This window comes from Gavialis gangeticus, unplaced genomic scaffold, assembly GCF_001723915.1.
Source record: "Gavialis gangeticus isolate Ggan-Ray unplaced genomic scaffold, GavGan_comp1, whole genome shotgun sequence".
Taxonomy (NCBI): domain Eukaryota; kingdom Metazoa; phylum Chordata; order Crocodylia; family Gavialidae; genus Gavialis; species Gavialis gangeticus.
The window spans coordinates 230,910,881-230,925,557 of NW_017729032.1; the positions used below are offsets into that span (position 1 = coordinate 230,910,881).

General features: G+C 40.3%; 1 protein-coding gene across 1 annotated transcript in view; it reads left to right on the top strand.

Moving 5' to 3' along the window:
* The first annotated feature begins 11,978 nt into the window (after positions 1 to 11,978).
* TMPRSS15 (transmembrane protease, serine 15) overlaps positions 11,979 to 14,677 on the top strand; it is a 151,773-nt gene continuing 149,074 nt past the window's right edge. The window contains exon 1 of the mRNA XM_019523896.1: positions 11,979 to 12,123. Within this exon, the coding sequence (XP_019379441.1) occupies positions 11,979 to 12,123 (145 nt within the window). The remainder of the gene's footprint in view (positions 12,124 to 14,677) is intronic.

The window sequence follows — 14,677 nt, forward strand, 5'->3', positions numbered from 1 at the left end:
GTAACTGTTCCAAACTTAAGCTAGCACTAACAGTGATCAACGTTTGAGCAGCCAAAATGTGACAAGGCCCTCTGATAAAGCAGCAAACCTATATTTTCAAAATCTAGGCATGTTTTACTCATTGTACCGTATCAGCCAGAAAATGTCAGAGCCATTATTTTAACTCTGACCCAAATAAAAATAAGAAAATCACTCCATATTTCTTAGTAATTTTATTTCTCCATCATTTTGTCAATTGTCCACTCTGAAGTGCTAATTAGGTGCAAGAAGCTAATTGAATTACCACAGAGGTCTAATCTGAATTCCTGTCCACAGAAGGTGTTTTAAAAAATATAAATTATCTTTTGCTCAGCAGCATTTATTTCCTCTGCCAACTCTGGATGTTGCAAGAGCAACATTTTATTAAGAAATGTTAATACAACAAAGTAATACACAGCTGTGTGCCTCTGAACCTCCATGCTGCCCAAAACCAGACTGGATCTTCATGGGCTGGATCCTACCTCTGCATGGACTAAATTCAGCTCATGCACCATAGGTTTTTGACCCCTGTTGTAGACTGGGTCATACTGGCTGTGTCTACATGAGATGCTATACTGCACATTTGACTTATCTACTGCACAGCAGAGCCTCACCATCTACACATACAGGCACTTACTGGGCATGTCTGCACAAGATGTTATATTGCTGTAGCAGTGAGTATAGCTCATTGCTATGGTGGCATAGCTCATCATTATGACAATGTAGGATCAGCAGGCACTAACCATAATGCCACTGCTACTGTGCAGTAACAATGAGCTACTATGCAGTAGTTCATTACTACTCTGCAGTAGGGTTGAAAACAACCTGTGAGCTGCCAGGACTGTGCAGTGCCAGTGAGTACTGGGCAGTCATTTAGTACTTACTAAAGTACTAAATGACTGTGCAGTACCAACTGCGCATTCAGTGACATGTGTGGATGTGCCCACTACGCAGTAAATTAGTCAACTGCACAATAAATTTACTACCTGCATATGTAAATTGACTGCGCAGAAGCCAAATAGCATTAATTGCATGTGTAGATGCACCCACCGTGACTTACAGCTTAACTATTTCAAGAATGAGTGACAGCTGAAGAAACAGATGCAAGTTTGCATTAGATTTCTGAAGCAAATACTCTTCCTTTAAGACAACAACAAAATAAATATAGGTCTGTTCACCACTTTATGCTTCAGTTTCTTCTCACTTCGGGATTTAGGTTCAGTACCTTCTGAGGAGTCCACGACCCTTCCTGTCCTGTATATCTTATCTGAATCAGGGAGTTTTTCTCTAACTTCTGCAATCACCTTCTCCCTGTAACCCCTTTGGTGAATAAAAAAATGGCCCTCTTTTGGTCCTCTTCCTGATCATAGTGGCCTGATTTTTAAACCTTTGTTCTAACACATCTGTCTTTTTTTCCCTTTTTAGGTATTTTCCATGCTTCCAAGCTTTACCCCTTCACAGAGAAATTGGAGAAAATGGTTTTATCTAGAAAAAAGGTGGTACTTTGCTCTGCTAAGGCAAGATCTATTCAGGTGTTTTCAAAGTGAAATATTCTCAGACACTGCTCCTTTTTTCATATCCTTAGTACTGTAAATTTGAGGTAAGAACCTAATAACAGACTGCCATAAGATCTAAGGAAACAGATATTTCATAGCCTTGAATAGGTATATATCTGTTGTATGCAGATTGTCCAAATTATCCCTAAGATGCATGGACACTTTGTATCATTCACTGTGGTATTCACACTGCAAAGCCCATTATCAGAGAACAACGAAGCTCCTTTGGAAGTTGTTTCATGCAGGTTCTCCAACCACTCATCTGCATCTAGTATTTTTTCCAGAATTGTAAATTCTGGGCTCATAAGTGTATCCTAGTAGATTGACCAAGGTGTTGAGAACTATACAAGGCTAAGACTAAGGAAGGAAGGAAAAAACACACACCTACCATCTTGGTTTCTTAGCAGACTTCAGTATTCGATTTTAAAATAGAAATCTGCATTCATAGGAATGTTGCCTTCCTTATCATCTATTTCCTGGTATGTGGGTTTGCTGCTCTTTTTAAATCGTTGATACAGTAGTTACATACTTGCTTTCAGACAAATTCAATCTGAGCATGAATGACCTTACTATTTCCTCTTGACTTTTCTCTTTTACCTAATTTACCATTGGTATTATCAGTGAAGATAAGAGGCTGGTTTCCTCCCATGTTTGTTATATCTATCTATTCCTCTTTCTGTTTATCTTTGACAGAGAGAACTTTGGGCTCATAAGTACTTGTTATCCTCCAGTCCGTGGCACATTCTTTTTAGGCCTCCTGAAGTCTAATTGGTTGTTTTGATGTTTCACCTTGTTTTTGCCTTCAGATTTTTTTATGACCTACTTATTCCCTTCCTGTTACTTGTCACAAAATACTAAGCACATAGAAATATTTATTCATTTGATCATTCATGAAAGAATCACAAGTGGAAACATTTAGGATGAAATTCTGACACCCACTTATGATGAGTAGCTCCTAGCTCCACAGTTAGTTCTACTACAGCTGGGGAGTGTGTGTGTGGGGGGGAATATCTGATGCTCTGTCAAGTATTGTGTCTTGCTACAGATATGGAACCAGTGTTAACAAAGAGTTGAAGCTGTGTAATATCAGGTAAAGTGTAAATATAGTCTACCTAATCTTCTGCTTTTGGATCTGGCACTGTACCTCAATACAGACTTTTAGCATTTGGCTAAGCCTCTGCTGAGTATAGGCAGTTAAGACTAGCCCTTTTTTTTACTGTTCTGCAAAATTGTTGGAAAGGTAATATATTCCAGTTTTGCTTTATGTGCAATTTTTTTTCACCCAGCTGGCCTTAATACTTACAGCTGCTTATGACAGCAGTGCATTTTAATTACTTTCCTGGTATGGATCAATTCACATTGAGAGAGATTGGTTTTTAGCAATTCATTCGAATCATTTCATTTAACAGTTAATTTCAGTTTCCATTTCTGAACTCTCTTCAGAGTTTGTATAATGTCTGTGGGGTTTTATACCTTGTTTTTTGTCATAGGGATATTGATAGCTGGAATTTAATTAAATTGTGAATGCACAAAACATTGTTTAGCCTAGTTGCTGGCTTATAGGTGATATGAAACTAAAAATACTCAAAACCTATTCTTTAGAGCATGCTCTTTCTTATAAAGTGAATGTATCTGTTACTTGATTGCATTCAGTTACCCATTCTCATTTCATTTTTGTGCATTACACACTCCATCTGTTCTTACTGCTGCTAAGCAACTCTACTCCTTGACAATCTTGTATGTAAAGTTTTAGGATATCTTAAAGCAAACTCCTCAGCTAAAGCAATGAACGGCTGGGGATCTCTTAATGTGAGACAGTCCATAGATTTCACCCCCCAGTGTATAGTTAATAGCTATGCATGTGTATATGGGGAGGAGGCAAATTGTTTCTAATGTTCATGGTCGAAAATGCAACCATTGCTCCTTTGTACCCTGTTGTGAGTTAAATATCAGCCTTATTAGAACTTTTATTTGTACTCATCATCTCACAAAATCAGACCAATTACCATATTTATTGAAATCCAAGACACAGTTTCCACCCCTGCTCACCATGCTGGGGGCTGGGGGGAACGACACTTATCATAGATTTGAGTATGACCTGCAGGAGGTGGCTACTGTAGCTCCAACTCGGCTCTGGCTCCAGTCCAGACCCAGGGGAGACAACATGGTGTAGAATGAGGGGAATTGAAGGAAGATCACATAACGCTTGGTGAATGAAGTGTAGGCAAGACCGCGTGATGGGGGATGGGAACGCAGGAGAGATTGCAATGTGCCAGAGAGGGGAGCACAGGTGGAGGCTGTGCAGAGGCAGGATTGCTGCTGTAGATCTGGCTTTGTCTTGAGCCCCAACCCAGGACAGAGGCTGGTGCTGGGGTTATGGCCCAGGCTAGACCTGTAGCCTCTCTTGTTGCCTGCCTGGGGCCAGAGCCACAGCTGATGTTCAAAGTAAGCAGCAGCAGGCAAGAGTAGTGGCAGGGGGAAGACATCATGGAGAGGCAAGTGGCAAAAGGGACAGTTGCCAGGGAGGCAGGTGCCTCAGGTGCAATATACCCCAGGATATCTATTCCTCCACTACTGCTTTCTCTATGAAATCAGTGCTTGGGGGTAGGGGGCAATAAACTTAAAGTGACCCTTCAATAAAATGATAAATTCTTATTTTTCTATATAAAGAATCTTATTATTAGGTGGTCATCTTCAATTCAAAGCCATTTTGGATTTTGATTAATATGGTATTTGCTGGATGTTTCTGTATCCTAAAAGACCAGGGACTGAACAGTTGCTCAGTTAGCTATGGTAATGTAGTGTATCACACAGGATCTGAACATCACATCTTGATTCTTGTTAACTCATGCATACTGCCACCAAAATATTAAGTTTCAAAAGCGATGTGTTGTGATAACAGAATTGTTAGTGATGTGTATCATGCCATTGCCAGTCAGGCAATAACAAGGCAGAAATTGGGTGTATCAAAATGAAGAAAGCGTATTGTAAAAAATGGCCATAAATAGGGAGTTTCACCATGTGTGAGGTTTGTTAATAAAGGATATGTCTATAGAACCTCTGGCTACAGCAGAGTGTTGCCATTAAAGCACACTCCACCCATTCACTGCTCCTCTACATGAACTAAATGCTGAAAAGATGTAATGTGGCTGCTATTAGAATTGCTTTGGGTGTGAGCCAAATATCTTCTCATTTATAATTTTGGTGGATTTGATGCCCAATACAGGAGGCAGTGGGCAGTGGTTCTTCCTAGTATACTCAGGGGCAATATAGATACATTCTAACAAACCATGGTCCTCATAAATCCTCATCAAGTTTTGAAGCTGAAAAGGATATAGGTCTATATCTCTTACTTGTCCTACTACTGGAGTTGTTAGAATTTACCATTATAGCAACCTTAGAATACAGTGTTTGGATGTGAACCATCATTTGGTGCATCATGTTTTACTTTAAGGCTTGAGAGCAGGCAGAAAGGTAGCCTGCAAGTTTGGGCTAGCCCTAATGAGGCAGTCACATGACTGCAGGAGAACCCTGGGATAGGAGGACAGGGCAGAGCAGCCTTTATTTTTAGGTCTAGGCTGTCAGGACTGAGGCAGCAGTCTGCTGCCAGCAGCCAAAAGAGCAACCCCCTGGCTGAGTTGTTGCTCAGAACAACCTTGGAGGTAAGGGCTGGAGCAGTGGGGATGACAGGAGGCTCCTAGCCTTGGGTATGACTGAAAACTACACCATGCTGGGGAAGGATGGTCTGGTGGGACTACGTGTGGTGGGGCAGTTCCTCAGAAATGCCAGGCCAGTTTCTTCCCCAGTGCAAGGCAGGGAGAGGTGCTTTATAACCCCAGCCTCCACATCCTGGTGGTTCACCCATACCTAGGGACAGGCCTGGGGGCCAGGTACATCTATGGACACCTGAGCCCCATGGGGTGTAAGATCCTGGAGGCTCCAGCAAAGGGGGCAGATTGATAGAGCAGCCCCAGTGAGGGGACAGAAGTTTGTGGTGGCCTGCACAGAGTAGGGTGCACTGTTGTGACCTGAATGATTGTGCTTGTTGAGGGTGTAGAGTAGGGTTGTAAGGGCAATCTGAAGGGCTGCACCAGGAGGTGTGTTGAGTAGGGCTGTAGAGGCAGCCTGAAGGGCAACACATGAGCCAACCCCCACAATTATGCAAATATATGAAGTTGCCCAGTGAGGGGCTAGGGACAGAATTAGTCCTGTGTGAGGCAAACTGGAGCCATGTAGAGTAGGGAAGCTCGAGCGACCCGAAGAGTTGTGTGGGGTCCAGTCAGCATGAGAGTAGGCAAGCTCAATGGCCTGAGAGAGACTGCTCAGGGAAGCAGGGCAGGTAGAGAGTGGCCCAGTGATGGGTGGTATGAAAGAGGCCCAGTGAGAGTGGGCAGAGTGGCAGAGGTCCCAGTGAGAGGGAGGTAGTATGCATATGGCCCAGTGAAGGGAAGAGTGCAATAGACTAAGGATAAGACCAAGTTTGGCCCAGCCTTAAGCTAGAGGTGTAGTAATAATCTGGATACCATCTGCGAAGCATGGGACATGGTGTAAGAGTGGTATGGAGCCATGTACAGCATCCCCTGGCATTGGGGTATTAAAATGGGCAGCCTCCCAAATTTAACATTGGTTCATTAAACCAGCAAGTTGTAGCAGGTGAGACTGGGCAGACTGCCTTAGAGAAAGGTGGGTGGGCCGAGGTTGAAACACAGCCCTGAGTTGGCCCCCTGTCACAATGACTTAACCCTAATTAGGTTTAAATGTAACATCTGTACTTAGCGTCTGAATCTGAAGTCTATTTTAAAACTCCACTTTGTAAGAATCAGCAAAAGTCAGTTAGCAGTTGATTTCCAGGTTTTCATCACAGGTGCACTAATTCATGTTTTCACCTTTCTTCACGGCAGGCTGCACAGCAAAATGGACATATCATTTACATGTCCAAAAGCAGCTGCTCCAAAAAAGCTCAGTTTCACTTCATTTTGGTAATGGAAGTCACACTTGTGCATGTAACCAAATCATTTCCCCACAGATGGATTAACATATTTTCAGGCTCTGGGTGTGTTTGTCATAAATGGGAATTAGAAGAATTATCTGAATGCACCACTTTCCTTGTTTCTGTGTCAGGAACCTCTGACAACAGTATGATTACAGTGGAAAATAAAAACATCACAACGAGGCTGTAAATCCCACTTGGGCTGCAGATGTTGTTGATACAACATAAACTAACTGCATGGGGAAATTGTTAGGACTCCACTCCAGATATGTAATATACTTCTTTTAGAATGACCTAAACAAGTCTTTGGCTAATAGGATTGGGGAGATAATTATCAAAAGTTATTAACTATCCAGTTGTTAAATGTAATAGCACAGCATATCATTCCTGGGAACAGATCTCCCATTCCTCTTTAGTTTACACTTGAATATTGTGGCTACTGTGGTGTTGGCCTTGCCCCAGTTAAAAACTGTACACTTGTTTTTAAATGATTGTCTTTAAAATGTACCTAACTAAAAATAACTTGCTTTATAGACCTTTGATTTGTATTGGCCTAGGGGTAAAAAGGTGAAATTAGTCCAATTCATTGCCAATTACTTGCTATACTCTAGTTCTGTGGTACCCTTTATAAGGACAATAATTTTAAAACAATCGTTTGGTATTTAAGTAGAGCAAGACCAACACTACAGTAGCCATGATATCCAAATGTAAACTAGAGTATAGAAACTAATTGGTAATGAATTGAACTAATTTTACCTTTTTTCTCCTAGGCTAATACAAATCACGGGTGTATAAATCAGGTTATCTTTAGTAGAGACAAGGAAGTATTGCTACTGTTTTATACAGCGTTAAGATCTCAGACTGTTGTCTACAGTCTTCATCAACTTTGTTAAAAAAGATAAATTTAAGCTAAACAAATTTATAAATTCAGGCTGGAAATTAGAAAAAAACTTTTACTTTTTCATAAACTGAAGTATGGAAGACCATTCCAGAACAAAATAGTAGAAGCAAGTAACCTGAACTTCTTCAAGATGAGTTGTTTTAAGCTTGTAAAAATGACAACATGGTATCATGGATTTGGGCTTCTACTGGTTGCATGGAGGGGGCAGAAACTATTTTTGTATGTATTATTTGACTTCTGTTTCTTTCTCTGGTTTAAACTTGTTTCCTTCGCAGCATTGCATATGTTGTCCTTGGCTAGAGGTTGGAGATGACGCAGAATGCCATGGTCCTTGTAGTGAGGTGGTAAAACCTCTTGGGTCCCTGGCTGGTGTGTCTTCTTCACATACTCAGATTAGAAATGGCCATATATGGAGTCAGAAAGTAACTTTTTCCTTAAGTCAATTTGAAAGGGCTGTCTTTTATAATTTTTTGCCTCTTCTCTATATAGCAATGAGCCACATCTTAGGATCATCTGAGCATATTTTACTAACCGATCCCCTGTAATTACAATGACCCAGGCATAGATGTCAGTCTTGTCTCTAGCTTCTCCTGTTCTCTTCCTGTGGAACACTATAGGCATTTTGTTTTACTTTATTTTAATTTAATTGGGCTCTTTATGACTGTGCTATGTGAGAGGAGCCAAAATGTATGCATGGTCTTAAGGACCATTTTGACCAAATCTTTATAGCCTGATTGTCTGCAAGTACTGGACTCAATGGCCTTGGGAGGTCCTTTCCAGGCTTACGTTCCATATGCTAATTGTTTGCCATTGAGTTACAGCATCCCTATTTTATTATTTTAAACTGGACATTGATTGCTAAAGTAAGTAACCAAGTTATTTAGAATGTGAATAGTAAATGTTCACATTTGATCATTTGAATAATGGTACTGAATTCATTCAGTAAAAAAGATTAGGTAGTGTTGATTCACCTGATGGTATGACTGATACACAAGTAGCTACTTGATTCATGCAGCTAACCAATCCCGTGCAATTTCTCAAGTTCATAGTTGTTCATAGAAGAGATAGCACATGTTAAAAAAAGGTGGGGGGAGAGGGAGGCAGGGGGTAGAGATCTGATCTGTGAAGAGTCTGGGCAAAATGGGGAAAAAAGGAGACGAAGGCTGCAAGGTGTGTGGGAAGATGTGCATAACTGTATAAGGAATTAATGATGAAAAAATGTAACAAATAAACAGAAACAGTACATTTTGCAGTTATATGGCATATCATCCAGTGCGAAATGTTGCTGCAAATCGACTTCACTATGACAGCACTATCTCAGATACTGAAAACTCTTGGGGGAAGTAGGAGGGGAAATGGATGCTGCTGTTTGAGCCATCTGTGTAAAAATGGTGCCATTTAACTAGCACCTCAATAGAAAACATGGTGTTCCAGCTTTAGTTAAAAGATTAATTTATGTCCTTGACTTACTTCCCTCAGACTTTCTAATTTGGCTTTTAGGATGACTGCAATCACATAAAAGTGTCCATGTAGAAAAGAGCTGATGCAGGAACTGAGCACTGCCCACTTGGCAAGCAAAAGGGCTTTGTTCACTGCATGGTTGTGAACTATCAAATTAGCAAATGGGTATATGGAGTTTTTAAAGTGCTTTCCCCAGAGTGAGGAAGTGGATGAGTGCTTGTAAAAGCTGCTCACCTGCCTAATTTGCTAGGACAATGGATTAATAGAGGCCTTCAGCTAACAGCTAATCAGATATCAACATTGTATATTTACAAAGCTTTCTCTGTCCTTATGCTCTGCTTTTTGCATATTCTTTTTACAGTGTTTAATGAAGTGAACTTAGGCTCACAAAAGTGTGTGCTCTCTATATAGATCTTATTTAGTTAGTCTATAAAGGTGCATATCTACCCTACCCTCTGACTGATTTCAGACTAACATAGATAACTACCTCTCTCAACATTACAAGAAATAGTTAAAAAAAAGTTTGCATTAAATTTGTTATTAACTTAGCCTTTGGGGGTTGCCTATTATTTACTACCAAAATCCTCATGTCAGAATAGAAAATTTAATGTTTGCTTAAAAATGAGCTTCACTGGAGTAATCATGACCAAAATTGGAGACCTTACAAAGGTTGTCCTAGGCCAAATTTGAATAAACCTAGGAATACACAAAACATTTATGCCATTTGTCTTAAACTTTTAAAAGAGCTGAGCCTTAGATAACTGTAGCTCTACTGTTTCTCACTTCATTAGTCTGGGAGTTCACTGTGTAAGCATATACTCAGGATTTTGGATGCAAGAAATCTCCACCTGATATTATTAATTCTTCATAATTGGTCACAATGGCAATGCTTTAGGAAGGAAGAAGGTGGCAATTGTATAGGGCCAAATGCAGAAGCCATAGCTCAAAATTCACTCAAACTTCTTATTTGATTAAAAAGAACATTTTTCGAATGTGAGCCTTGTATATCACATCGTACCAAATAAAGGCCTATCTTTGTTAGATTTTAAGGTTTTCTAATACTTTGCTTCTGATACAAAGTACTGGGTAGTCAAATCCCTACATCATTTTGAGACAGAGTGACAAAATCTCCAAATCCTTGGAAAAAAACCTGCAGTGTGTGACTACCTCAGAGAATTAGAACTAGTAAATTAGAAATTTAGCATGAGTTAAAAAGTGAGAGGGACATGGATCCCATATTAAGCAGTCCTACTCACTACAGTAGGAAAAAGAGGGTGCGGGGTGTACTATTGCTTGCAAAAGGCTGATTTAGTGAAAACTGGGAGTGTGGAGTGCTTGTACATGTGATTAAATTGCCCTTTTAAGTGGTTCAATTGCCCTTTTATAACAGTTTAATTGTGTCACACTGTACACGTGCAGTGACATATTGCAATGTAAATGACTTTGTTATGCAGCAAACTAAAACACACCCCGATGTCTTTTAGTTTGCTACCTAACGAATTGCAGTAATACATCCAAACCTGGTGGATGCACCATCCTCACCATCTTCTCTGGCTACCAGAACACCCAGCTTGACCCTGGGGAAGTAGGAGGAAGTGGCAGGAGGGTAGCTTGGTATGTTGGCAGTCAGAGAAGGTGGGAAGGACAGTGTACAGGGCACTGGAAGCCTAGGGGTGCTCAGGAAAGCTCAGGCTTGGTGGGCTCCTAGCCCCCGTGCACAATCCCCATCACCTTCTCCGGCCTCCAGCACACCCATCTACTCTCCTGCTGCCTTCCTGCACTGCCCCAGGGACAAGCCAGCCCATTCCCAGATGGCAGTAAGGACTGTGCATGGGCTGCTGGAAGCCCCAGCAGGAAAAAAAAGCAGCAAGGGACATGGTGCTTTTTTTTCTTTTTGGCAGAGCCTGCTTGCAGCCAGGGGGGTGAGCTGCCAGTGGGCCCTGAGCTCTGGGGGGCCCAGTCCTTCCCTGCACAGCAACAGTGCTCCCTTGGGGCTGCCCAGGCAGACTGCTAGTGGACCAAGTGCTGCCCCATCTCGGAGGGAAGGCCTGGGGCCCCCCCACAGCTGAGGGCCCATTTGCAGCTCACCCCACATCCACAGGCAAGCTCCACTGGGGAAAAAAAAAGAAAGCAAGAAGGACTGGGCCCCTCACCCTAACAGTAATAGAAGCCCCTAAATTGAAACAGTGGCTTTTTAATCATCACAATTAAAAACCCACCATTTCAATTTAGGGGAACTAAACACCCGTCATGTGTACAAGCAGCCATGGAGACTGTAACAGTATGGAGACAAGTAACCTAGAAAGGTTAGATTGTAGGCTGGAAGCAGTTCCGAATGAGACCCTGATAAGCCCTCCAAAAGGAAAACTTTAAATCAGGAGCTTGTATTGTTTCAGTACTTGGACATTGGTTCCCAGAAGGAAAAAATGTCTTTAACTGATCTTTGGAATATTGGACTGTGTAGAGTTAATACAATTCAGAACTTAGATTAAAAGAGTTGCAAAACTCCACCCAAAAAAAGTAGTTATTTTCCCACTCCATGGGTCTTCCTTGAGTTTGAGTAATGAAATTCATATGATAAATATAACAGAAGTTCCTGTAAACTTCCAGGAAGCAAAGGGTTTGTGACCTGCTCTGGAGAATATGAGAAACTAAATGTATAAATCATGGTTGGGTTTCTACTGAAACTTCTTGTAAAAGGCTTTGATTATTAATGCTTAGTGGATACTTCTCAATGATCTAGGAGATGCTTTCCAGTTTTGTGTACTTGTATACATGTACCCTAACAACAATTAACCAGAGAAAAGATTAAATATAACAATATATACCAAAACTTAAACGCTATCTCTTTTAAGAGGGAGGTTTTTTTAATCTTTATGATGGTTTAGGAGTAATATAAAATACAGCATAGTGACTAAGCATAAATAAAGATAAATAGTGTAGTTAATTTGCAAACGTATCCTATAAATATCTGTTCATGTGGATTATTGTTCTTCTCATGATCATGCATCTTTGTGGCCAGTCTTAATTGATATAAATTTCAACAAAAAAAATGAATCTGAGAAAATCGTTAACTAAGAAAAGCATTCCTCTCAGCAACTATGAAATCTTGTTTGCTGTTCTGCTTGCAGTTTTTGTGTGCGTTTGTGCTGGATTAATTACACTTTCGTGGTTACTAATCATGGAGTTTCAACAAGGTAAGTAATCAAGATTTAACCTTTACAGGGTTTCAAAGCCAACTGTCTCAGACTGTTGCAGTCACTGTAATTATTTTCCACATTTCGTGCTCTGCCTTTAAAATTGTTACTATATCAAAAACCCAAACAAAACAAAACAGAAAAAGATTAATTACTCTTATCCTCTGAAAATTAGTAGGTGTGAGAGAGAGAAAAATGTAAGAAGGACTTGAAACATGATAGAAAGCTTGATGAAGTCAACCAACATACTATAATTGACTTCAGGAGACTTAGAAGATCCATTTAATTTAAATTATGAACTCCATGATATTTGGACATGTATGTTAGAATGAACATTTAAAAGCTCTGCTGCATTTGGGGGTTTTGCCTATTTTTCAATCAAGGTAGACTGTATTTTTTTTAATTGTACTTTTTTTGCCTGGATCCTGTACAGTACTGAGCAATTTCGTATTCAATCTAGTTGCCTAACTAATATTTTTGATATTTGTTCTATCCTGGTTGCCCTCAGGTTATACTCTTTTATGTAGTATGCTCTTAGTAGCAGGTTTTCATATATATTAAAGCCTTTGGTAATCAAGCCAGATAAAAAAAACCCATAATTCTTGTAAAAAATTTTCAGTGGAATAGTTTTGGATTGTACCACATTGAATCACGTTGACTTTTTTTAAAATTTTTTTAACTTTTTAACCAAAGTTTTTTCTTGTTTTTGAACATTCCATTTAGTGTTTATAGTAAGCATGTTATATTTGTTATTACATTACATTTTGTGTGACATTATACTTTGACATCATTTTAAAAAAAATCAACTTTATCAAAGCAACTGCTTATCAACAAAGTAAAACACATTTATATTTATTAATCTAAATTCGGTAGATTTTCTGTTCCAGGAAAAGTCATCATTTCAACTTTTTATCTTAATTTAGAGCTGAAACAAATCTAATTTTTTCCACTGGGCATATTTCATTTTCTGATTGGTTCTAGTCACAGAATAACCCAGAACTTCAAAACCAGGATTTTCAGCTCATATAAAATGGTATACTCTCACTGTTAAATAGAATAGAAGGGAAAATATGATGAGGAAAGTGTATAGGTGAAAGAATTAAAGAAGAAATCATTGTTTTTTATGGAATGTTTTTACTGCAGGAAAATCCTCAGCTGGTATTAATGAGAATGGCTCCAGTGAAGCCACCGGTGCTAGATTGACATACTCAAGCTGAGCTGCCCCTCAGACTATTACTTCCATTAACATCAATGGCAATATACCTTTTGCCTTAAATACAAGCAGGATCAAGCTTTTCAGCTGTGAGGAAAGTACTGTGTTGGATATTAATGTCATTTCCAACATGCAAAGGTGCATTTCAACAGGGGATAACAAAAGATGGACCATGCACAGGGTTCAGCTAATAAATAAATAAATAAATAAAAAGTAAATAAATAAATAAATACAATTAGTGTGAATTTAGAATAACCAGTGCCTTCATTGACCAAGACAGATAACAAAAGGCTGACAACACAAAGGCCAATGTTGCAGTAAACATCATGCAGTGGAATATTATTATTCAAAGGAGAAATTATTGTATTTTATGTAAAAGGATGTTTAAATCCCATTTCTCTATCCAAAGTCAAAATACAAAGAGGTAAAATTTATTCATCTGGAGAAGAATAGCAGCATGATATTATCACAAAGTGGCCACATATACACAAGATGCTGACTGCTCAGTAGCTTGTTACTACTCTGCAGTAGTGTCACATGGCAGGAAGCATGATGTGACACTACTGTACAGTAGTAATAAGCTACTGCACAGTCAGCATCATGAAGGAGCCATTTAGTGAAGCTACTGCCCAGGAACTCCAGTTACTGCACAGTCATTTAGTACTTGTTTATACAAGTATTAAGTGACTACACAATAATGACTGTGCAATCTCATGTAGATGTGGCTACTATATGCCCCTTTAGTCTCAAGTAAGTCTGATTTTAAGACTTGCTTGAGATTTCAAAGGTGCCTGTTTCTTGAACTGGCCCTCAGGGTATGTACAGCCATTCAGGGAAGTTAGGGAAAGGTTATATCAAGTTAAAAATGGCCACCCAATCTAAGGTAAATTGGGATAGCGAAGCTAGTAGGGAGGCTTTTGGGGGGGTCAGGGCAGCAAGTAGGGTCCAGGGGGAGGGATCTGGGGGACAGGTGGGGTCCCTGGGAGGGAATGGGGAGGTTAGTGAGGTCCACAGTGGCAGGCAGTGTCTGCAGGATGATCAGGTGGATTGGGGGAGAAGTGCGGTTCATGGTGGGGTCTGGAAGGGTTTGATAGTATCAGGGGGGCTTGCAGCATCTGTGGAAGGCTTGGGATAGTGGGGTTTCTCCCCCAGCCCCAGAGAACAGAGGCTATTTTTACCCCCCCCGGTGAACGAGCCACCTACACACCCCAACTGACTTATTAGGCTCCCACTAAAGGCAAATGCTGGCTTGCGGGATGTGGGGGTTGGTGGGCTCAGGAGACAGTGGGGCTGACTGGTCTGTGGAGGGGGGTTGTCTGTGGAGGGGTGGCAGGGGGATGA